The 24,920-nt window shown below is 50.8% G+C and overlaps 2 protein-coding genes across 15 annotated transcripts in view; one reads left to right on the top strand and one right to left on the bottom strand.

Annotated features, from left to right (window-relative positions):
- Positions 1-1,942, bottom strand: part of PML (PML nuclear body scaffold) — a 36,438-nt gene extending 34,496 nt beyond the window's left edge. For 8 of the 9 annotated variants that reach the window (XR_012494870.1, XM_019735991.2, XM_019735989.2 and 5 more), the window contains exon 1: positions 1,668-1,930. Coding sequence is in view for 8 of the 9 variants with exons in the window: in XM_019735991.2 (XP_019591550.2) it covers positions 1,668-1,802 (135 nt within the window). In the remaining variant the exon portion in view is untranslated. Of the gene's footprint in view, positions 1-1,667 lie in introns of all 9 variants that reach the window. The other variant, XM_019735990.2, reaches the window with a different exon arrangement.
- Positions 1,943-1,987: 45 nt separating this feature from the next.
- Positions 1,988-12,787, top strand: STOML1 (stomatin like 1). Of its 6 annotated transcripts, none has more exons than XM_074328282.1 (8): positions 2,775-4,267; positions 5,726-5,806; positions 6,043-6,149; positions 7,184-7,333; positions 7,635-7,838; positions 10,598-10,793; positions 11,212-11,412; positions 11,895-12,787. In XM_074328282.1, exons 1-8 carry the CDS (start codon positions 4,135-4,137, stop codon positions 12,086-12,088), a joined length of 1,266 nt encoding a protein of 421 aa, XP_074184383.1. In that variant the 5' UTR covers positions 2,775-4,134; the 3' UTR covers positions 12,089-12,787. The 6 variants fall into 6 exon arrangements, with proteins under 6 accessions (XP_019591595.2, XP_019591591.2, XP_074184383.1 ...); XM_019736034.2 differs by lacking the exon at positions 5,726-5,806 and adding an exon at positions 5,614-5,725 and having other exon boundaries at positions 2,779-4,267; XM_019736036.2 differs by lacking the exons at positions 2,775-4,267; positions 5,726-5,806 and adding an exon at positions 1,988-2,059.
- The last annotated feature ends 12,133 nt before the right edge of the window (positions 12,788-24,920 follow it).

The following is a 24,920-nucleotide window of genomic DNA, read 5'->3' as shown; positions in this document are numbered from 1 at the left end:
GAGGTCCCAGGAATCCTCAACCACCCAATACCTGCCCCAAAGGCTGGAGGCTGGAATGGGATTTCATATTCCATTCCAGGCAGTCATAGGATGATGCAAAACCCAGGTTTATCAGCACCCCAGTTTCCCATTTACTCAGGCCTTCCCACTCTCATTCCACAATTTATTGAGCGTCTACTTTCCATCAGACATAGTACCAGGCCCTGAGATACAAAGATGTATCTGCCTTCATGGAATTCAGTTTAGAAAGAAGATACATTAAGTATCAACCTCATATAAAGTGCTTAACAGTTTGGTGGTTCTTCAAAGTTAAAGATCAACCATATGAGCCAACAATTGCACTCCTAGATATACATCCAAAAGAACTGAAAACACTGACCCAAACAGATACTTGCACACCCACATAAATAGCAGCATTATTCACAACAGCCAGAAGGTGGAAACAACCCAAACGTCCATCAACAGATGAATGGATAATCAAAATGTGGCATATACATGCAATGGACTATTATTCAGACTTGAAATGGAAAGACATTCTGACACTGCTACAACAACGCGGATGGACCTTCAGGTCATTATGCGAAATGACAAAAGGACAAATATCATATGAATCCACTTATATGAAATTATCTAGAGTAGGCAAATTCAGAGACAGAAAGTAGATTAGAGATTACTAGGGACTGGAGAAAGGGGAGAGGAAGGAGTTAAGGGGAGAGGAAGGTGTTAAGGTGTACCGAGTTTCTATTTGAAAAAAATCCCAGAAATAGACAGTGGAGACAGTTACACAACATGGTTAATGTACTTAATACCACTGAATCATACACTTAGAAATGGTTAGAATGGCAGATCTTATGTTCTGTTTATTTTACCACAATTTAAAAAATGCAAAAAAGTGCTTACTACAGTACCTGGCACCTGAAAAGTGCTCATAAATGTTAACTAGTAATGTTAAGCAATACTATCCCTAGTTGTAATTATGCAAATAATACAAAGTACTGCAATCTGTGCTATCAAACGGGTCTGGAAGAACATAGAGCTTGTGTCTAAGTAGTTCCTTCGGGTATGTAAGGCTGGGGTTTGTCCAGAAGAAGATTAAGGCAAAAGCTTACAGGAGGAAAGCCTAATAAACCCCCTTGGTGATAGGGGTTAGGCAGGTAGGGTGTTCCCAGAGAAGGATCTGGAAGGCTTCCTAGGGGAGAAACCACAGGAGCTGGGGAGGCCTTAGCTGATACATCTCTCTTGTCCGGGCCACGGTTTCCCATTCTGAGCTGGGATTGGGTGCTTTTTTGTTGTTGTTGTTTTTTCCCCCTACACGTGGAACATGACCCTGGCTCCAGGCGGGGGCTTTAGGGCTACTACCTCCATTCTCCTAACCTGCCGGTCTTGGTCACGGCAAGGGCAAAGAGGCAAGCCGGCGGCGCGCAGGCGGAAGTGTCCGGTCCCAGGTGGCACTGCTCAGTGGAGAATCGCAGCCCAGAGTGGCTCCCCTAACTCATCCCCTCGTTCCCTTTTCTACTCTCCCCTACCCCTAATCGAGCCAAGTGGGTCAGGACCCTGGCATCTGGTTTTCCCTCTGTGTACGTGGCCAAGTTCCCTCTCCCTTCTCACCTCTCCCACCATAGCAAACCAACAGAGCCGAAACCCTATCTCCCCAAACCCAGTAGTACCTCTGTGGGGCTGTGGCCGGAGCTGCGCTGCTGGCCTGCGGAGAGGGGCTCCGGGGTAGGCATGGTGGACGTGTGGGGCAGTGCGGGGTCCTGCTGGGGCCCGGATGATCGGGCGGGTGCCGGCTCCTGCTGCATGGATCTCAGCGCAGTTTCGATTCTCGGATTTGATCTCAAGGGGCGGGAAGATAGGCTGAACGAGACTCGCGCGCCAAATGGCTGAGTCTCCGGAGCTGTCCGAAAGTGGTGGTGCCGACTCAGGGCCAGCCTCCCGGGAGGAAGTGACACACGAGCTGGGGGCGGTTCAAGGGGCGGAGAAGCCGACTGGGGGTTTCGAAGACAGACACAGGGCGGTGAGGAGGAAGGCGGAGAGGAGACACACTACTGACCTGGGGGTATGATCCGGACGGCGGCCCAGCCAACCTGGAGGAGGCAGCCCCCGCTCTCCGCTTTGAACCTTCCATCATTTCACAGTGGTACAGCTTTGTGCCAGCCCTCCGCTGGAAGTTGGGGGACACAGAGATGAGCCACACGTGGCTCCTGCTTTGGAGGAACCCCAGATCTAGTGCAAGGGCAGGCCCTCAAACGGAGATTTTTCACACTGTATTGAAACTGGCTGGAAAGGAGATTCCTCAGCTGGGACTTGAAACGGTGGGAATTCACCAGGGATTCAGAGATTAGGGAGACACTTTAAACAGAGCGAACAGCATGTGCAAATGCATGGAGGTTTGCAACAGGAGAGCCTGTTTAGAAAGTAGTTTGGGTTTTTTTCTGATTTAAGAGGGGACCCAAGCTCTATATCAGCCCAGGAGTGGGCTGGAGCAAAATCAAAGCTAGGTAGATGGGCCAGTTTTATAGGCGATAGAGTCAGGTTGGAATCCAGGTACAGCGTGATGTGTTGTGCATGTTGTGAAGGTCACTCAGACAACCTAGGGGCAGGTGGCCTGGTCTAGGACAGTGGCTGTGCGATGCACGGAGGGACCTGAGTCAGAGACACTGGAAGGACACGAGTGGAGATGAGGGGGACAGGGTGATGCCTTGGGTGACAGTTGGAAAGGCTGGTGTATCTGAGGCAGTGGGGAGTGGGGGGAGGGGGAGAGCTGGTGAATGGGTATGAAGAGTGAGGAGAGAGCAAGTTAGCTCTTGGCCAGCAGAGATGCATGCCAGACCCCCACCTGGTGAGGGGAGACTGCACAGCTCCAGGCGGCCTCACTGGGCCAGTGCCCCTGACTTCAAACTTCAAATCATCCCAACCACTGTGCTGGCTCCTGGGTACCCATTCTGTGCTCAGTTACAGCTTCGAACAGGCTTGAAGCGATGGTGATAGGGCATTGCTCTTGTAAAAGTTTATGAAGGTGTTTGGAGGAGAAATGGGGGGAAACCCATGTTCCCCGGGACTGTGTGAGGCCCCAGGAGCCGGCCCTACCCTCCAACCTGATCAATACTCCTAGGGCTTTCGAATCGGGCCATCAAACTAGGAAAAGCCAAAGATGGTGAGCAGCCATCTGCAGAAGGGACCTGGAACTGGGCTATGGCTGGGGGGCTGAGGGACATGAGTAGTCAGACTGGCATGTGCCTGAGACAAGGAAAGCTTTATTAATTTCTTCACTCTTGGAAGACAGCTGCCTCAATGCCCTATTGGGAGTTAATGCTTCTCAGAGTAAATCTGCAATTTGCATTTGGGTTTGCTCAGGCTGTGGAGTCACATTACCGCTGGGTACCGGGAACAAGGGGTGTGCTATTTCGAGACCTGCAGGACTGAGGATCCCACGTCTGAGATGCTCTGGAGGGCCTGCCACGTGGTAGCTCTGTGCTAACCCCCCACTCCTTACTCCACCATGCTCCCTGAGGTGTGCACATGAAATGTCTCTCTTTTTGTGCCCAAGTTCAGGCCCTCCTGCCCCACCTTGACCACAGTAACCTGGTCAACAAGTACTGAGATCCACTCTGTGCCAGTACCTGCTTGCTGGGCTGTGGGCACACAAAGTGCAATAATTTGCTGACCATGTCCTGGAGATACTGTAATTCTAGATAAGCACCCCTCCCCTCCCAACACACACATACACACCCACCCCAGTATGTGAGTTTGGAGAGGGAGTGCTGAGAAGACTGGTACTATTTCCTTGATCCTGGAGAGGATTCGGCTCCTGAAAAACCCCTTACAAAGCCGAGTTCCTCATGCTCCTTTTCTAAGGTCCAGGCGGAACATGCAGGAGGAGGCAAGGACTCCTTCGGGCTCCCAGGAACGCAGCTCATGCTCCCGCCCCGCCGCCGCAGTTCGGTCCTCCTAGAGCAGGTGGCGCTGTGCGACGACCGGAGCCTAGCGGGCAAGCCTCCTCTTCCTGCGCGCCGGCCGGCACCACCGGCTGCGCACGGGAAACCGGAAGCGGGGGCCGGCAGGGGCGGGGCGGCCTAGGGGCTGGCAGGTCAGGCCGGGCTCTTTGAAGGGGGGTGTGTCCCGTCGGGAGTCATGCTCGGCAGGTCTGGGTACCGGCCGCTGCCCTTGGGGGACTTTGACCGTTTCCAGCAGTCGAGCTTAGGCTTCCTGGGCTCGCAGAAAGGCTGCTTGTTCCCGGAGCCAGGCGGCGTGCAGACGGAAGCTGGTGAGTGGCCGCCCAGCACTGCGGAGCCCGGGGGGACCGGCCGGCACCCCCAGGCCCGAACTCTCTGCCCCAGAAGTCGGCTGGTCCTGCGCTCGCACTCTAAGAGGAGGGACCGAGGGGGCCGCGGTGCGGAGAGGGGCCGGGACTGGGCGCTGGATGCCAGCGCTGAGCGGCTCTTTCTAGGGCCGTGGGGCTCCAACTGCAGAGCTCTTATCGTCTAGCAAGGCTCGTCCCACCTCGTTCCTCCTCCGCTCATCAGCTCTGCTTGCTGGCCTCGGGGCACACAAAGGAGAATAATTTGCTGACCGCGCCCTGGAGAAACCGTAATTCTAGATAATCACGCCTCCCCTACCAGCACCCGCGTACACACCTACCCCAGTTCGTGAGTTTGGAGAGGGAGTGCTGAGAAGGCTGATGTCATTTCCTTGATTCTGGAAAGGATTCAGCGCCTGAAAAAACCCCTACCACGCCAATTTCCCCTCATGCACCTTTTCTAAGGCTCAGCGAAACATGCAGGAGGCAAGGACTCCTGCGGGATCCCCAGGAACGCAGACAACTCTCCCTCTCCGCAGAGGAGGAAACCTGGGCAGAGGTTTCAAGTTGTCGTTTTGACTAGAAAGAAACCAAGGTCTAGCCATAGAAGGTCACCAGCACACCAAGGGCACTTGGCTGCAGAGAAACGGCAGAATCTTCACCCCCAGGGCACCTCTAGACTAGACACCCTGAGCTTGAACATCTCCCTGGTTCCTGGTGGACATGCACTGGCCAAAAAGGCCCCTAATGGCCTGTGGGTCTGCTCTGGCCCTGTCTTGCTTCAAAGCCTGAGTTCCACATCCCAGATCCCACATTCCTCAGCCTCACACCAAACCATAGAGGATTTGGTCCCTCCCGGGCCCTCCTGTAATGACAGCTGCCCCATCCAAGGGTTCCTTTCCTGCAGGGGACACGCGGATCAAGGCCAGGCAGGAAAGGAGACAGCTTCCTGGGGTTCGGAGAGCCCTGAGGATGTGCGGTTCCTGGGAAGATGGAGCAGAGGCTCCAGTCTGCTTCCTTTGCAGGGTTGGGAGGAAAGCAGAGCAGATAACCTCATCCCAGATTCTGAGGCTGTCTCAGCTTCACTCATCCTGGGCTCCTGGCTCTTCAGGGGCCAACACCCTGGGCTCAGATGAGCCTCCTCTTTCTAGTTTGCCCCTCCCCCATCTCCCACCTGAAGCTCTTTAAGTGAAGCATTCATTTGATGGTCCTTACGGCATTAAAATGGGGTGAAGAATTGTGAGCTAAGAAAGAACATCTTAGCCCTCACCTATGGCTCCTACTGGTGAGTCATTAATGCTTTATCCCTGTAGGCTAAGGCATTATCTGCAAAAGGACTCCTTGAAAGCACACTTCTGGGACTGGTGGTAGAAGAGGGATGAGTTATGGCAACAGGAATCAGTTCAACTCCGCTGGTGCTTACAGGTGCCCGGATGCGTCTGACGTTGTGCCATGTATGGGAAGGCAGTATAAACCAGACAAGAAGACTGACTGATGTTCTGTCCAGTGAGGAGAGCATTACGTGGTTTGGCTTCTCAGATCCAGTGGCTGTTGCCCAGAAGAGAATAGCCTTGTGAGGGTGGGACTTGCCCAAAGCTATGGGAGTATTAGGCAAGGAGGCAGATTGAGAGCCCTGAGAAAGAAGGAGCTGCTGAAGTGGGAGGTGGTCGAAAGGTACATTTGACTGCGTTTACTCTGCCTGCAGTTGGCATCCCTTGCCTGCCTCTGTTCTCTTTCCCTAGATGCACCTCAGACCTGGCCTTCCTGCATCTGCCACAGTTTCATCAGTTTCCTGGGCTTCTTGCTGCTGCTGATCACCTTCCCCATTTCCGGCTGGTTTGCCCTGAAGGTAGGGATGATTGGGTTGGGTCTCACTGAGAGCTTTGGCACTGATGGCTGATGGGCACATTCTCTGTGTTCTGCCCCCGTCCCTGAAATATTGTATTATTGCACTTCTACAAAATGGACTGGGCAAGGATTGTTCATTCCCATCTTTCAGATGAGGAAACTGAGGCTCAGACTTGTCCAACATTGTACTGGGAGCCAAACTCCCAAGTCCTGGTGTCTGGTGCACACAGATGTCTTTGCCCAATCTTCCTCCCTTTGGGTTATGCTAAATTAGAAATGAAAAACACTCAAATTGGCCCAGCAGGTACTGAGTGATAGGAATTCAGGCCTGGTTTCCACAGCGAGTGGTACAGAGAGGAAAAAGGATGAACTATGGTTGAGGATCATAGCTGCAAACTGCAGTGAAGGTGGAAGCCCAGGCAAGTCTTGCCCTCTGTGCGGCCCTAGACCAAAGTCAGCTTGTCTAGACGGCCTTTGAATTTGGTGTGGTCTGGAAGGGAGTTCTTAGAAGGTCCTAAATCCTAGTCCTAAAACTTTCACTGAAATGAATACTGTGTGACCTTGGGTAAGTCACTTTGCCTCTCTGAGTTTCATTGCTCAATCGGGACATATTTGCTTCTTTGAGGACTCTAGGGACCTGAAGTTGGTAGAGCCCTTTGCTTGGGGTTGCTGGTAGAGCAGCCAGCCTTTGCTCCTAACTACTCCAAGGCAGACATTTCCTGGTTTGAGTCATGTCAAGCTTCAGACCACAGAAGTGCAGCGTTCCTCTGGGGACCAAGTCAGTACTGGTGGTAGTCGAGAGCCTGGCTTCTGGAGTCATTCAGAAATACATTCAGACCTTACCTGTTTCACTTAGGGGCTGTGTGATTTTTGAGCAAGTCACCTAACCCTTCAGAGCCTTGGTTTTCTCATTTAAAAACAGCTAAGGATACCTGACACCGCCCAGGGTGAGGGGAGACAGGTGCGGGAGGGCCCTGGGCAGCGTCCTGGCCATCCTGGGCTCACTCTCAACCCTTCCCTTGCCGTTGCGGACAGATAGTGCCCACCTATGAGCGGATGATCGTGTTTCGACTGGGCCGGATCCGCACCCCTCAGGGGCCTGGCATGGTTCTGCTCCTGCCCTGCATCGACTCCTTTCAGAGGGTGGATCTGAGGACACGCGCCTTTAATGTCCCTCCCTGCAAGGTGAGGGGCGTCTCAGCTCCCCTGGACAGAGGAAGTGGGGCTTGTGCAGAGGGTATTCTGTATGCCTGGCCTGTGAGTAGCCATCAGAGGCAGGGAGAGGGCTTGGGAGGAGACCAGAAAATCAAGGGTAAAGGCTGGGAGGATGTCCCTGTTCCATATACTTAACCCCATGCACTTGGGGACACCATTTTGTCTGTGAGGCACTAGCTGCCAGGCAGGTGGATCCAGCTGGGTGGGTTCGGTGGGCCCGACCTCCCTGCAGCCCCTTGAGTGTCTCCTCTTTCGTGGCCTCCCCCAACAGCTGGCCTCTAAGGATGGGGCTGTGCTGTCCGTGGGAGCCGATGTCCAGTTCCGCATCTGGGACCCAGTGCTGTCCGTGATGACCGTGAAGGACCTGAACGCAGCCACGCGCATGACGGCCCAGAATGCCCTGACCAAGGCCCTGCTCAGGAGGCCTCTGCGGGACATCCAGATGGAGAAGCTGAAGATCAGCGAGCAGCTCCTGGTAGGCAGCTCCCGAGGGAGAGCTGCGCCTGGGCCAAGCCTGGCTCCGTGCACTTTGAGCACATACCAGCTCACTCAGCCTCAGTTTACCATACGCCCCTAGAATGTGGCACCTTGAAAGAGCCAGGGTCTGGGTGGGACTGTGAGTTGAGGAAGAGAAGATGGGCACAGACCATAGTGACCTGGAGAGCAAGGCCAAAGGCACTCGGATGGGGCAGGGCCTGACAGGAATGGCTGCCCTTTGCTGCTCTGTGCACGTTGCCATGACAGCACTGGGCCTCAGGGGCCCGCCCCGCCTGGCCACCTTCCAGGGAGCTCTGTGCTCCACGGTGCAGCGTGTGCATTTTTGTGGTTTTGTGTTCCTTGTTCTGACAGACCAAAGGGATACGAGGACATTTGGACCTTTTCCCTGCCTCTTCTCCATGTGTGAGCAATTCTCTACACTGGAATTCACCTCAAATCCTTCTGTGACAAGATGGGGTAGAAATGGATACACAAGTGGCAGTGTGTCCCCTGCTGCCATGTCCTGACAGGGGAACCCGGGTGAAGTTTTCCCCATTCCGCTCAGCTCTGCTTTCCCCAGAGAGCTGTGGTTAGAGGACAGGAGGGGGAGTGGGGTAATGCCAGTCCTGGAGGCCCCAGTCCCTTCAGGAAGTAAATCAACAAGCTGGGTGAAATTCCCAGGAAAATACTACTTGTGACAGTAGCAATAGCATTTTATAGTTTCCCAAGTCCTTTTGCCCACCCCAATGTATCTCAGCTTTATATTTTGCAGCAATCTTATACACCTCAATCTTATACACCTCAGATAACAAGTTGGCTAGCCATTTTTATTCATGGAACCATATTCCATTTTAATGTATCTTTAGGAAGGAAAACTGATGGCGGCCTGTTGCCCTTGGCTTTGAGCCGAGAGAGGTAGTTTGGGGGAAGTCAGTCCCACACCAGGATGTTACGGTCATTTAGGGCCCATTGCCCAGACTGAGTTGGCCCTTAGTGAGGTCGGGTCAGTGCCTGTGGTGAAAATGAAATCTCAGGAAAGCCAGCACAGCTGCCTTCAGCCCTGGTTCAGGCATACACCTCTCATTCTCACTCCTCTTTTTGCATGCGTTTCATCTGGAGGGATTGCATTCTCCCCACCTCTCACTGGCCAGGTCCTCCTTACCTGCTGCAGGCCGGCTCCGTCACCCCTCGCTGCCTTGGTCCAGCCTCCCACCCCCACCCACCACTCTGCTACCGGCCTTGCCTCCTAATCCTCAGAAGAAACTGTAGGACAAGAACCCCTTCAGCTTCCTCTAGCATCGTCCCTTCAAACTCACCAAACTCACCGCCATCTGTGCTGGGAGTCCTCCCCTGGCAGCAGCCACTCCCCTGTGAGGCTCCTCCCTGCTCCAGCTGTGCTCTGGGCCCAGAACCCGGCTCCCTCCCTGCTTTCATCCTCTTCTTCCTTTCTGCCTCTCTCCTTTTTCCTTCCTCCTCTCTTGTCTTTAGTCTAGGATCTCCCCAGGCTCCCGAGATAGACATCATGGTGACCTCCCTCTTGCTAACACAGAGGGCACTTCTCAGCCCCTCGCCTACTTCTCCTGGCAGCGGCCTGGGACTCTGGACCCATCCTTCTCTTACTCCTGATCAATTGAGGGGTCATCTGCTTCCCCCTCCTGCCATTACTCCACACCCCTGCTTTCCTCCTCCCTTCCTGTCACTCCTCTTACCGCTTGTTCTCCTGCCTTTCAGTTTCCCGGTTTCCATCAATGGCCTCATTTTATGTGTGACCTCCTGGGGAGAGCTCATCCTCCTGGGGCTTTATGCTGCCTCTGGACACTGATTATTTACACCACTCTGCCCCACTCTCTCCTGCACTCTGTACCCATGTGTTCAACTGCCTATTGGATAGTTGGCTGTGCCATACACACCTCACGCTTAACGTATGGAGGAGGTTGTCATCCCTCCCCTCCCCACCCCCAAATCTCCGTCTCCCTCCCTGGGTCCTGCTAGGTGAACGCCCACGCTCATGATCATGCAGGAACCCCCCAGAGATCTGGCTTCTCCGCTGCTTCTCACACCCTCCCGGTCAGCGCACAGCAGGCTGCGAGCCGCCCAGGGCTTCTCTTTGGGGGCTTGTTGTAGCTTCATGCAGTTCCCAGAGCGTCGTGGCTTCACAGCCACGTCTCTGCCTGACACCAGACCCACAGTATTTCTGCCTGCAGTTTGAAGCAACGTCTGGCTTGGTCTCCTTGCCTCTACCCTCAGCCCCTCCAGTCCGGTGTCACATGGCAACCAAGAGAACCTTTCCAAGCAGCAAGTCTGCTCCGAAGCTCCCTAGTAAACTCCTCTCTGGGGCTCCGTGTGCTTCAGGAGCAAGCAGGAGCAGCCGCCTCTGACCCCTCCGCTGCCTCCAGTCTCCCAGCCCACACCCGAGTGTTTAGCTAAAGGGAACTGTGCTCACTTGCAGTTCCAGAACATTCCAGGTCCTCTCTGGGCTCATGCACATGGTGTCCCCTTTGTCTGGAAGGTCCTCCTGCTGCTGCCCCTTCACCTGACATCACCCCCCTCATGGCCCCGTGCCCTCTCTGGCCCCCTGGCTGCTCAGTGCCAGCAGCCCACCGCGGGCTCGTCCTTGCCTCATGCCTGCGTGCCCAGGCAGGAGCTTCTCAAGGGCCAGTGCAGTTTCTCATGGCCGCCGTGTCCACGTGTGGCTGTACCAGCCTGCCCTGAGACGGTGTGTGAATGAATTCTGTTTCTCCTCACGCTGTCCTCCAGCTGGAGATCAATGACGTGACCAGAGCCTGGGGACTGGAGGTGGACCGCATGGAGCTGGCAGTGGAGGCCGTGCTGCAGCCGCCCCAGGACAGCCTGGCTGGGCCCAGCCTGGACGACTCCCTCCAACAACTGGCTCTCCACTTCCTTGGAGGAGGCATGTCTGCAGGGGCCGGAGGTGCCCTGCCCCCAGGGCCAGGTGAGGAGACTCCCAGAAAGGGTGGGGGCTCAGCAGGGCTCTCAGCTCGGTGCTTCACACAGGCGGAGCTTTGCTACTTGCTCTCTTAACCAAGCACCTTTGTGCAGTCCACACCCTGCCCATCTGTTCAGGACACCCTGATTCTACAGCTGACCAGAGCTCAGGCTGTGGGGAGAGTGCATGGAGCCTTCACAGCAGGAAGCAGCAGCATCCAGAAAAGAGTTTCACATTCAAGGCTAGAGTAGCTTAGAAATGGCGTTTGGGGTTAAGGTTGAAAACTCAAGGGTGGCTTCTTAGCAGAAGCGGAAGTTGAACTCAGACCTGACGGGCATGTAAGCGGGAACTGCCGCTAAGGTACGGAGCCATCCTCACCTTGGCAGCACATGATCTCTCGCTGCCTCCCTCCCCACCCCTGCAGACACCGTGGAGATAGTGGACGAAGTGGAGCTTCCTGTTGGTGCTGGACCTGGCTTCAAGCAGCCTGTGGCTGAGGGGCTGCTAACTGCTCTGCAGCCCTTCCTGTCGGAGGCCCTGGTCAGCCAAGTTGGGGCCTGCTACCAGTTCAATGTCATCGTGCCCGGTGGCACTCAGAGCACCTACTTCCTGGATCTGACTACAGGTGCCACTGCCCTCCCTGCCCTCTCCTTCCCACTGCCCTCCCACCCCCTAGCCCTTTTTTAGATGCCCCTGCTCCTGCCAACATTTGAGGGTGAACCCATAGCAGTCGTGGCTCAGACACCATTTGCGGACAATGATTATCCAGGCCTTGGTCTCCCCGACCTGTCCTCAGTAGCCGAGCTTCCTGTACCAAGAGCCCTGCACGTGCTGTAGGCCTACTATGTGCCAAGCTCTGTGCGGAGTACTTTTCGTGCATTATCTCACCTACTTCTCTCCACGAGGCTATGATTTAGGGATTATCATCCCCATTTCAGCAGTTTAGAAAGTGAGGCTCTGAGTGGTCACACAGCCAATAGGACTTAGACCCCGGATGTCAGAACCGGAAGGCCTAACCACTGCACTCCTCCTGAAGGGACATGCCAACCCCCTCTTCCCCACCGCACAGCTGCTCCCCTACTAACGCTGTTTTCTTTCTCCCCACAGGACAAGGGAGGGTGGGACACGGGGTGCCTGATGGCACCCCTGACGTGGTGGTGGAGATGACTGAGGCAGACCTGCGGGCCCTGTTATTCAGGGAGCTGCGACCCCTGGGGGCCTACATGAGTGGACGGCTGAAGGTGAAGGGCGACCTGGCAATGGCCATGAAGCTGGAGGCTGTTCTTAGCGCCCTGAAGTAGCAGCCTGGGCTGACCATCCATAGCCCAGCCCGATCCTGGCACTAAGCCAGGGGGGCGTCTTGGAGGAGGAGGCATTGGCTCTGCACTTTGGATTATTGAGGCCCTCAGGCCAAGCCAGGAGCCGATGAATGGAGGTGGGAGACACTGGAGGCTGGGAGAGGCCGAGTCAGGCTGCCCTGCTCCTCTGACCTACAGTGGTTCTCTGGAAAAGCCCAATCCCCTGCTGAGTACCCAGCCCTGAGCCGGGTACACAACATGATGACAGGAGAACCAGTCCTGCAGTGCTTGTCTGGCTACCTGACTGGACAGGCAGGACCTATAAAAGCAGCCTGACAGCAGCTGGGTTGGTCCCAGTGTGAGGGAGCAATGCAGGTGGCCTAGGCTCCCAGCTCCAGAGTGCGGGGATCAGAGAGGTTGGGGGAGAGAGATGGAAATGGCCACCAAGAAGAGGTCCGTGCAGTGAGGGGGATCTGGGCCCGCCTTACTGACTGTGGCCCAGCCCAGGCCAGTGGGGTGGGGACGGCAAAGAGTGGGGCCTGCTCCTGTCCTGTTCCCGAAGACCTCTTGACTTGTTCACCAGCTCCGTCTTGCATGCCTGATGGGCTGGGCAAGGGCCTAGGGCAGCATGAAGGCGAGCCCGGCCCTTCCTATGCTGCCACCAGAGGCTTGAAAACTCGAATAAATGTGCTGTTTACAGAGTATTGGACAGCAGTGGGGGCATGGGGGTAGGCGTTCCCCAGGCTGTGCCAGGTTCCCTGCGGCTGGCCAGGGACCAGGGCCCCAGCCTGCTACCCCTCAGCTCATCTGGAGGCCTCCCATCCCCGCTGGCCACATTCCTGCCACCCTGACTGAGGCCGAGTGGGAATGGTCCTCTCCGCTCTCGCCTGTGCCCCTCTCCACTGAGGCTGTCATCGTGCCCATTCCCCACTGTCTGTCACTTCCTTGCACAGGCGACTGGCCTCCCACTGGAACCATGAGCTTCATGCACGATTGCCCTCAGTTCCCGCCATTGCTACTGCACACGGCACACCATGTGTTAATGGGGCGTCCAGGCGTCTTCATTCTGAAACTCCAGATTTTCTCTGTGGGCGTGGGAGGATCAACATAACGTTTAGGGGAAACTGAAACTAGTAGATGTCTGTGGAGACCGGCTGCCAGTCAGTAATGCCCCATCCTCGGGCTGTTGGCCACTCCTTGGTGAGGCCACACCTCCAGGAAAGGGAGCTCAAGGGCTTAGGGGCCCCTGGGCTTCTGAGGACTGAGCAGGAGGAGGCCTGGGGTGGGAGGGGGAGGGTGTCGATCAGAGAAGGCTTTCTGAGGAGGTCATGCCTGAGATCTGCAGGTTCACTGGTGAGGGGAGAACAAAAGGGGGGAAACATGGGACGAAGGGAAAGCCCCTGTGAGGACAGAAGAGACAGCTGGGCACCTTGATTTGGGGAACTGGAACCTAAAGCATGAGGGGGATAAAAATAGTGTTACTGTGTGCCTACTATGCCCCTGCCCTGGACGAGACTGCCTCCACAGTACTTATGGTATGTTGATGTCCTAATATATAATGTATCATTTTGATGCTACTTTTTAAATAAGTATTTCAATTTTGAATAGCTAGTATGGTCGCATGGTTCAAAAATTGTTTTAAATTAAAAAGGCATACTATGAAAATTATCCCTCATACTCCTGACTCCATCCGCATATTTCCCACATCGTCCTCCAAACAGGCATCTCCTGATAATAGTTTCTTGGTTATTCTTCCAGAAAAAAAAATTTTTTTTAACATGTGTATAAGAAAATCCAAATATATATCCTCTGGATTTTTATTACACAAGTTGCAACGTAGCAAACACAGTGTTGCTTTGTTCACTTAACATTACACCTTGAGAGTTTTTCTGTATTAGTTAGCACACGCAGACTTTCCCCATCTGGTTTTGTAGTCACATAGAATTCCTCGGATGGATGTGGATGTATCATAACTTATTTAACCTGTGTTGCATTGATGGACATTTAGATTTTTTTTTTTTTGAGTTTTGCTATTTCACACAATGTTGCAATAATAACCTTTAACATATGCTATTTCAACTGTGGTTGAGTTTATCCGTAAAATAAAATCCTACGAGGGAGAGGTTGCCAGATCAAGCATTTGTAATTTAGTAAATATTGCCCAAATGCCCTCTTTGGGGTTATTCTAATTGACACTCCCATCATCAGTGATTAATAGTGTGCTTTTCCTCATAGCCATACCAACACAGTGTGTTATTACACTTTTGGATTTTTTTTGACAATCTCGTTGAGTGAAAAACTGCGTTTTACTGTAGTTTTTAAAAATTGTTCAACTGTTTATTATTTTTTAAGGTTTGTAGTTCCAGTCCCGGCAAAAGCACAGAGTTTTTGCTATCTTCCTCCAGCATTTCCTTTTTTTTTAGTATAATACACTAACATGCACCCATTTTAATGTAGTGCTTGATGTGTTTTGACAAATGTGAACATCCGTGTAACCACCAGCCACCACAATCAAGATATATTAATAGAATGTTTTCTTGAACACACCAAGTTCCCTCCTGTCCCTTCCCAGTCAGTCCTCATCGGCCCCCAGGTCCAGGCCACCACTGATCAACTCTGTAACTTTGGTTACATTTCACTTCTGTAGAATTACGTACAAATGAAACCATACAGTATGTATTTTTTTAAAAAAAAGATTTTATTGGGGGAAGGGAACAGGACTTTATTGGGGAACAGTGCGTACTTCCAGGACTTTTTCCAAATCAAGTTGTTGTCCTTTCTGTCTTAGTTGTGGAGGGCACAGCTCAGTTCCAGGTCCAGTTGCCATTGCTAGTTGCAGGGGGCGCAGCCCATCATCCCTTGTGGGACTCGAGGAATTGAACCGGCAACCTTGTGGTTGAGAGCCCACTGGCCCATGTGGGAATCGAACCGGCAGCCTTAGGAGTTAGGAACACGGAGCTCTAACCGCCTGAGCCACTGGGCTGGCCCCCAGTATATACTCTTTTGTGTCTAGCTTCTTTCTCATCCTGTATTGTTTTTTGAGAGTCATCCATGTTATGATATGTATCTGTAGCTTTTATTTTCAGTAATATTCTGTGTTTTGTGTCAGGCTCAGCTTATCAATAACCAGTGATGTGGCTGGACCAGCCCTGGTGGTTCTTGTGATTACAAGACACCCTTCAGCAATAGCCATCAGGAAACTGAAAAAACAAGCTGTATGACTCACATGGCCTGGAAATTACACAGTACACCTGGGGCCATACACCGAGGTCAGAGTGGGTGGGAGCGAGAAAGTCAGCATGGGCCTGGGGTGCTGCTTTTATTGGGGTTGAGGGTGGGGGCCTAGGATTTCACAGGCTCACCCTTTCTTCTGCCTCTCCCCCGCCCACTCCGATTCAAACCGTTGTGTCTCAGTCTAGTTGTGTAGGGCACAGATCCCTGGCCCATGCTGGTATTATACGCCTTGCGCTCCCCGAGCTGAGGCAGTCGGTCGCCAGTCATCGGTCAGCTGCTCACAGTGGCTCACGGCAGCTTTCGCTGGCTGCTGGCGACTCACACTGGCCACCAGCCGCTCACTGCAGCACACAGTAGCCCACAGCAGCACTCAGCAGTCCACCACAGCTCACGCCAACGTCTGACTGTTCACCACAGCCCAGCTCCAGGGAGAGCTGTTGTTCACGATCTTAGCTGTAGAGGGTGCAACTCACTGGCCCATGTAGGAATCGAACCAGTGACCTCAGCATTGGGAGCACAGTGCTCCAACCACCTGAGCGACCAGACCGGCCCAGGCTCACTCTTTATTGGTGAATTTAACACACAAGAGTGGTATTTAAACAATGGACAAACAACAACAAAACCAAGTAGCCCAATGGCCAGTTATTGAAATTAAGGTCTCTAAAACAAAGGAGCCTCAGTGTGGGAAGTAGGCGGCCCTTTATCTAGTGGCTGGCAGTGTGTTTAATCAAGTTATTTGAAGTGGAAGCCTCTTTGAAATGGGTGGCTCTGCAATCAAATCTTAAGTCAAGCACTTGCTTTACAAAAATACAAACAAACCAACAAACAAAAAACAACTGTCAGGGCTCACACTACATATCCTGTTATATGAATAGATGCATGATGGATTTCCCATTCGTTGGACATTTGAGTGGTTTTCAGGTTTTGATTATCAAAGCACCTCTGGACATCTGTGTACAAGTCTTTATATGGACATATGGTTTCATTTGGGTAAATACTTAGGAGTAGAACTTCTGGGTCAGGAAACTGCCAAACCAATTCCACAGCAGTGGTGTCAACACTTGGTTTTGTCAGTCTTTTTAATTTTAGCCACTCTAGTGGGTGTGTCCGATGATGTTGAGCCTCTTTCTATGTGCTCATTGGGCATGTCTTCTTTTGTGAAGCGTCTATTCAAATATTTCTCCCATTATACCATCTTATTGGTATAACATTAGTATTAGCTGTAAGAGTTCTTAGTATAGACTCTGGATACAAGTCTTTTACCAGGTATGTGTCTTTGGGATGTTTTCTCCCACCTTGCCTTCCTAACTTCCTGATGCTTTAACTTGACAAGTAAGTTCTTAATTCTGATGAAGTTCAATCTATAATGTTTTAATGGTTAGAAGTTTTGTATCCTGTCTTGGAAGTCTTCACTCATCCCAAGGTCTAGAAGATTTTCTCTTATGTTTTCCTCTGAAAGTATTACTTTTAGTCTCTGATCCACTTTGAGTTACTTTTTGTCTATGGTATGAGAGAAAAGATTGAGGTTCTTTTTATCCCCCCCATGTGGATCTCCAATTATTCCAGCACTTTTTGTTGAAAAGGTATCTTTCCCCCATTGAATTATGTTGAAGCCTTTTAATTATCCTTTCTCTTATTTTGCGTTGAACATTTTGTAGCATGTTTAAGAGCCACTGTGTTTCCTTTTCTGTGAACTGTCATTTCATTGACTTTGTCCATTTTTCTAGTGTTAGTGGTTTCTTTTCTTTTTCTTTGTTTGTTTGTTTGTTTCTTTTTTTTTTTTTACATCTGAGAGCTTTTCAAATGCACAGGAGGTGAGCTGATTTTGATGAATTGTAAAGCTCTTTTTTAAAAAATACCCAGTTTGTTGTTTGTATTTTGACTTTGGTGGTGATATTTTTCCATGAAATTTGAAAAATGTTTTTGAATTGATGAATATTTGATAGCTTTTGGATTTTGAGTCATAAGTAAAAATCCTTCATTCTGAGATCATAAATGAATTCCATGTACTCTTGTAATTTCATTTTTTACATATACATTTTTGAGCCATTTGGAATTTAAATGGCGGGGGGGGGGGAGAGAGAGAGAGAGAGAGAGAGAGAGAGAGAGAGAGAAAGCGTGAAAGAGAAGGGAGTTTCTAGAGGAAAAGAAGGGAAAGGGATCTTGAGCCCTGATGGAGGCTTTAGCTGTGGACAAAAAGTGACACCCGCCCTGGAGAAAGAAGGGAGGCAGTGAGGACAGGGAAAATATGCACCCACTCTCACATCCAGCCTAGCACATGGGGTGAGGCAGGGTGTTATGTGACTCTGGGATGTTTATTAACTGTAACAAAGTAAAGGGAAAGAAGTGCTGGGGTTAAATCTTAGTCACTGGGTCACTCACACAGACCTCCCTAAGTTAGCCCCTCGATGGAGCCTCTAAACCCAAAACTATGAACTGAGAATGATGAGGAGGTGGGGCCTTGGGGAGATTTGTTTGTGTCAGAGGGGTGGAAGCTGGGAGGACATTTCTGGCTCTTTCTGGTGAATGACTGTTGATTACCATCCTAAGCTAAGAGGAGTCCAGGTCACTGGCTAGGACAGTGAGTCTTTAAGTGATGACTGCGGGCCAAAGCCCTCAATACTGGTGAGAAGCTGGGAGTGAGAGATGAGCCTGCGAGGCCAAGGTGGGGGTGGGGTGGGTAGTCCTGAGAACCTCAGGGTCGGGAAGGGAGTAAATGATTGATAACCCAGCTCATTTCACAGACGGGAAGGAGGCAGGATAGAGAGCCTAGGAAATTGACCACCCCCTCCAGGGTACAAGGTGAGGTGCCTCACTCGTTATACAACAAGTGACTGTATCCAGTACCTGCAGCTGTAGAAAAACAAGAACTAGTTTCATCTAGCTAGGCTAATACCCATGACGGGGAAAACCTGACCTTTAGCTAATTATAGTGTCATTATAATCTCATTTACACTGAGGTTACTACGACTCCCATCATGCACCTGACACCACGACCGTTCTGGAGGAGCCAAATAAGGAAGAAAAAGCGGGAAACGGAGGGTCCCACCCAGGGGAGGAGATGAATGGACTATGTAAATAACATCACTAATTCCCGTCCTAGGAAAGATAAAAACCCCTGATCGTGACTTCCTCGGGGTGACTCATTATCTGAGTTCGCCCACACTTACCTTTCAAGTGTGTACAGTGGTACCTCGGTTTCCAAAAGTCTCCGTTGACGAACATTTCGGTTTACGAATGCCGTAAATTTTACGGATCTATGGTATCATTAGATAGTAAAATTCAGGCTAAATTGCTGTTTTAGGGGTTGATTTTAAAGGTCTGGAACGGATTAATCCATTTTGCATTACTTTCTATGGGAAACCGCACCTTGGTTTTCGAACATTTTAGAACTCGAACGGTCTTCCGAATGATTTACACTGGAAAACCGAGGTACCACTGTACTTTCATTTTCAATAAATCACTTTCACTTTCCTGCATCTGTCTCGCTCTCGAATTCTTTCTTGTGTGGAGACAGGAACCGGTCACCGCTGCTCCAGGTTGAGTCCTCTCTGGACAGCCCTGTGAGCTTCCGGCGGCAGGAAGACCGAGACCCATCAGGCCCAGAGACAACTTTCTAAGAGGGATTTGGGGAGGAGCTGGGCCAAGAAACTATGGCCACTACATCAGTGGGTACCATGGGGCAGTGGGATTGGCTTAGGATATTGTCGTGCGGGGGACCCTGCTCGCTGCGCCATTTGTCATGCGGGGAGGCCTGCAGGGTCTCTGCTCCCGCTCCCCATACAAGAACGCAGGATATGGTGAGGCCAAAAAGGAACACCCACGGAGCCATAGATGGGGGAGTCATACCACTATATTCTCTCTGGCGGCACTATACTCTCACTGGAGGCTGGATCCACACTGTCCGCAAACCGCCATCCACACTTGCCAGCCCAGCCGCCATCTTCTTGCTAGCCCCCATTCTTCTCCCTTCCTCCTTCTCTCCTAGCGTAGCCACCGCAGTTATATTAGTGGCCAATGGCTCACTGGTTACAGCTGACGGCCAACTAGCCACAGCTGATGGCCATGCAATCACAGTTGGCCATTTACTACCTGAGCCAGGCACCTGTCTATGTGAGGCCGAGAGCCTGGAAACTACTCTCTGGGGCTCCGCCCCCACAGATATCCTGGGGCTTCGTGTTGCTCTGCCAAGCCTGACTCCACGGTATGGGGGTGGGGCAAGGGGGACACAGTCCCAACCCCCACTGCTCCAGATTCTCTACTACTCAGCCAGTGGGAGGAAAGGCGACAAGGGGAGAAGGGACTGGGAGGAGGCTGAGGATGAAAGACTGCTGCTCACCACAGTCCTCTGTGGGGAGCTAACGCCCCTGGACTGGAATCCAGCTTGCTTTCATTGACTTTCCAGAGCCTGCCTGGCACAGCGTCTGCCATGGAATAGACACCAGTGACTGGTAAATAAAACTCGTTGAATAAGATAGAGTATTAGATTTGTTGAGTAAGATGGAGATAGAGACAGAGGGGGAGAGAGACGGAGGCAGGAAGAGGGAGAGGGGGCGGGAGACAGGTAGGGGGAGGGGAAGAGAGAGAGAGAAGGCGAAAGAGAAAGATGGGGATAGGGAGATAGAGAGAAAAATAGAGACAGGGAGGGGGAGACTGCAAAGTGAACAAGGAGAGGGAAAACAATAGGGAGACAGGGAGTAGGAGGCCAGCCGCTGTGTCTGCCACAGCGATGAAAATAGAGCCATGCGGGTCGCCCTGGAGGGGCCAAAGTCACTCTGAGGAGGAGAAGATGCCTGGGGAAGGCACCCAGGGACCTCCAGGGGCACCGTGGCTTCCCGGTCTGAGTGTTGTCTCCCTGAAGGGACCGTGCAGAAGTTCACTTATGAACTTGTGGCATCATCTAGTGGCGATTTGGGGGATAGCTGGTTTCTCACTCCAGACGTAGCTTTCTTTCATGGATGAGAAAGATCTCAGGGACCCCTGGAGAGAAAGGGGCGAGAGGAAAGGAGCCTGAGACTCAGGCTGGGAAATGGGACGTTGCCTGATCGGTCCCATGTTCATTCACATATACACACATCCCTGTGCCCAGGCCAGGCTGAGCTTGGTGGTGATGGGGGCAGGGAGAGCAGCAGGATGTGTGGAAGGTTTGGCCAGGAGAAATTAGGGAAGCTTGACTAGTGTGACTCAGAAACGGCAGATCAGGGAGTTAAATCCGTAGGACGGGGCTAATTATATCAAAGGCCATTTCAAGACTTCCTTAGGCTGTGTTGTTATTACTCTTGGAGTTCCCTCCCCAAACCAATTATTTAAATGGACAGAATTGCTACACTAAACAGAACATATGACTGTAAAATAATACAAGTGATTTTTGTAAGTTTGCCTGGGAAATTATTTGGCTAAGAGTAATTCATTTACAGTATAATTATCCGCACATTCTCAGAACTTCTTTGGCATTTATTTGCATTCTTAAAGTACTCGCAGAGTTTTAAAAAAATCCAACCTAAAAATTATTTCCAAATGTTGGCACAGAATCAATGACATAAATTAACAATGATGACATTTTGCAGATATGTGGTTAAACATGAATTAATTTGGGTTATTCTGAAGTTTTGGCATTTTAGAACCAGTTTTCTCAGGTTTCAAACATTTATGTAGGTCCTTGAGAAGCTCTAGGACTCGGCACTGTGTCCCTTGGGACTCCTTACCTGTAAAGTGGCTCTGATAATGCTTACCCTATAGGAGAGCTATAAAGAATAAAAATGGGATAATGGATGAAAGCACTTAGCACAGTAGCCAGTAAACTCCAGGCACCCAATAAAAAGTACTCAATGTTATTAGGTCTATCTGCACACACACACACACACACACACACTCACATATTCACTCATTCATTTAAAAAATCTCTCCTGGGCACTCACTGTGTGCCAGACAAGGCGATGTTTTAGGTGCTGGGATAGTAGTGAACAAATCAACCCAGACTCTTATCCTTGTGGAATTTATAAGCTAGTGGGGAATAAGCATTGAAAAGAAGGGGAAACTTAAAGAATAAGCATTGAAAAGAAGAAAGTCGTGCAGTGGGGTGGCTGGATGGCTCAGTTGGTTAGAGCGCGAGCTCTCAACAAGGCTGCTGGTTCAATTCCCACATGGGATGGTGGGCTGCGCCCCCTGCAACTAAAGACTGAAAACGGCGACTGCACTTGGAGCTGAGCTGCGCCCTCCACAACTAGATCGAAGGACAATGACTTGGAGCTGATGGGCCCTGGAGAAACACACTGTTCCCCAATTTAAAAAAAACAAAAAAGGAAGTCATACAGTAAGTCATGCAGTGTGTTCAAAGGCCATCAGTACCTTGGGAGAGGGCCTGGAATGTTCTAGAACAGCAAAGAGGCTGAAGTGGAGCGCGGGGGAGAGTGGGAGGAGATGAGGCTAGAGCTGAAGATGGGGCCAGTTCATGTAGGGCTTGTGGACCAGTGTAGAGGTCTCTGTGTGAGTGGACACTGCTGGAGGGGGCCCAGAGCAATGTGAGAGACTGAAGATACAAATAGGTGATGGCCAGACCACGTATACAAATAGAACTCTGACCTGCAACTTGGGGCAACCTGCCCAGGAAGCCAACCTTTCATACAATAACCCAGCCTGCTGGAAGTCAGACTTGCAGGAAGCCAGACTGTTATCTCTGGTGATAATCCAGGAAACTAAACAATAACTTCTGTAACAATCAGCCCCAAATGGTCAGGACCTGATTCATAACTGACAGTTTCCCTAATTTTTGTCCCTGTTTCCAACTTAGGACCAGCCAGAGAAAACCAAATAAGCACCATAACCAATCAACCAATGACAGCTGCCCCAGGCCACCAGCTTCCCTTTTTTCCACTATAAAGCTTTCCCACTCCTCTGCCTCCTCTGAGTCTCTGCCAACACAAAGCGACAGGGCTGCCTCCCGTGTTAGAGTCAGCTCTGAATAAATAGCCTTTGCTTTTCTCATTTGGCTGGTCTTTATTTATATCCACAAATGACAGGAAATGCCTAAAAGCTGCTCTGTTGAGAAAAGACTGCATAAAAGCATGGAAGCCCATTAAGAGGCTGTTGCAATAATCCAGGCAAGAGATGAGAGTATCCTGGACCAGGCTGGTAGCAGGACAGGTGATTAGAAGGAGCTGGACTCTAGTTGTATATATTTTAATTTCTTTATTTTGAAATTATAGATTGACTCAGTTGCAAAGAAATGCCCAGAGAAGTCCCATGAACCTCTCCTCCAGCCATGTCCCTTCAACATCTCATGTAAGCACAGCACAGTATCGAAACTGACATTAGCACACTCCACACTGATTTCACCGGCTATTATGTGGCACTCATGTGCGCGTGTGTGTGTAGCTCTGTACCATTCTGTCACATGTGGAGCCTGCGGTCCCCACCACAGCAGTCAGGATGTTGCTGTGTGACAACACCATGATGTGCTGTCACCCCTTTATAGCCACACCCCTCCCCTCCCATTCTTGACCCTTGACAACCACTAATCTGTAGACGGTCTCCATAAATGGAATCATGCAGGATGGATCCTTTTGAGGCTGGCTTTTTCACTCAGCATCATTCCTTAGAGAGTCATCCAAGCTGCTGCTCGTATCAATGGTTAATTCCTGTTCATTGCCAAGTAGTATTCTACAGTATGGATGTGCCGTGGGTCATTTAACCATTCACCCTTGGAAGGACCTCTGGGTAGTTTCCAGGCTTGGGCTCTTACAAATATAGCTGCTGTGAACATTTGTGTACAGGTTCCTCCATGAAAAGAAGTCTTCATTTCTCTGGGATAAATGCAATTGCTGGTCCCTTGGTAAGTCCATTTTTTTGTTGTTGTTTTGAAAGGAGCTGGTTATATTTTGAAGATATGGCCAACATCACCTGGTAGACCGGATGTGGGTTTGAGAGGAAAGAGAGGAGTCAGGGATGGCTTGAAATGAGCTAATACACTTGGAACAGTGCTGGAACAGAAGAGGGGCTCAGTGCATGTCAGCTACACAAGTGCCAGCAAACAACCCGCAGTTTGGGGCAATGAGAAAACCCATGAGACACTGTAAGCCACGGACAGACATGGCCTTGTAAGGCAGCAGGAGTTACTCAGTGTACAGAAACCCCTTTCATTATTTGAGTGTATTTAAAGTGAAAGAGAGCAGTTCCGCTTCTTCTGAGGATGTAGAAGGCCACAAGAGAATGTCTCTCCCTTTTAACAACAAGAAAACTTCAGATAATCTACAAAACTATAATTTTTTGAACTGATCAGAGAGCCGAGGTTGTTATAGGCAGTTAAGACGCTCACAGAGTGACAAATCTTTCTGAGGAAAGATGGGACAAAATGTTTTGCCTTGAGAGAGCACGTGGGGGGTGGGAGGGAGTTTGCCACTCCCCCACCATTTCCCAAGAGGTAGGTTGGGGGAGAGCAGGGGGGAGCAGGAAAGGGGGAGAGGCCCCCCCATACACACACACTTGGAGGCACAGATATACAAGAGGTGACTGGCTGCTGCTGGAGTCAGGCACACAACCTCACCTGCTTCTGGAGGAGGTTCTTTCAAATAAAGCCATTTGGGTGGTGGTTGGGGAGCAGGAGAAGACTCTTTGGTCCAAGGGCTGTAGGAGGACAGATAGAAAGACCTACTACTTCTGGGGGAAGGATAAAAGTCAACGCTGGCACTAGCCCTGTGGGAGGGGCAGGAAACGCTCTCCTGCCCAAGTCCCACCAGAGATACAAGGCCAGGGTCAGGAACACTGCCAAGGAGCCCTCTCTGAGTCCCAGGTGCACAGGCTCTCCAAGGCTGGGCCAGGAGAACAGAGAAACAGTCACAGCAGGAAACCAACCACTAGGGGGAGAGCAAGAGCACGCACAGGGAACCCTGCGTGGAGGCGTGCAAGGGACCTCTGAAAGCTGACGTGAAACAGCAGAAAGGAGAAAAACCCTCTGGAACCCCAGGCTGTCCACGAGAAACCTAAACATAAAGATCTAGGTAGATTAAAAGTAAACGAATGACAAAAAGACATGCCATTCCAACATTCATCCAAAGAAAGCTCAGTGTCTATATTAAAACGCGGCAAAGTAGACTTCGGGATGGCATATTTCCAGGAATAAAGAGGGCAATACATAACGATAAAGAGGTGAAGTTCATCAAGAAGCAAAACAACCTTCATGTGTATGCACTGGAGAACAGACCCTCGGGGTACATACCATTACAAGAGAGAGAACTGAAAGGAGACATAGACAAATCCACTTCTCTCTCAACACTTGATAGAATGCGAGTAGACAGAGTATCAGCCTGGATATGGAGTTAACCAATTTCAGTCGATTGACATTTATAGGACACCACTCAACTACAGCAGAACACACATTCCTTTCAAGGCATATGGCACTGCATTAAGATAGACCATATTCTGAGCCACAAAATAAATCTCAACAAATTAAAAATAATTAAAATCATGCAAGTATGTCTTTTCATCACAGTAAAATTAAACTATAAATCAACAACTGAAAGACATCTGGAGAATCCCCAAATATTTGGAAATGAAATAACACACTTTTAAATAAGTCATGATTGAAAGAAGAAACCATGAGCAT

Source organism: Rhinolophus sinicus, linkage group LG03, assembly GCF_036562045.2.
Source record: "Rhinolophus sinicus isolate RSC01 linkage group LG03, ASM3656204v1, whole genome shotgun sequence".
In the NCBI taxonomy this organism is placed as follows: Eukaryota; Metazoa; Chordata; class Mammalia; order Chiroptera; family Rhinolophidae; genus Rhinolophus; species Rhinolophus sinicus.
Note: the sequence above shows the minus strand (reverse complement) of the source record. Positions and strands in the feature narration are given on the sequence as shown.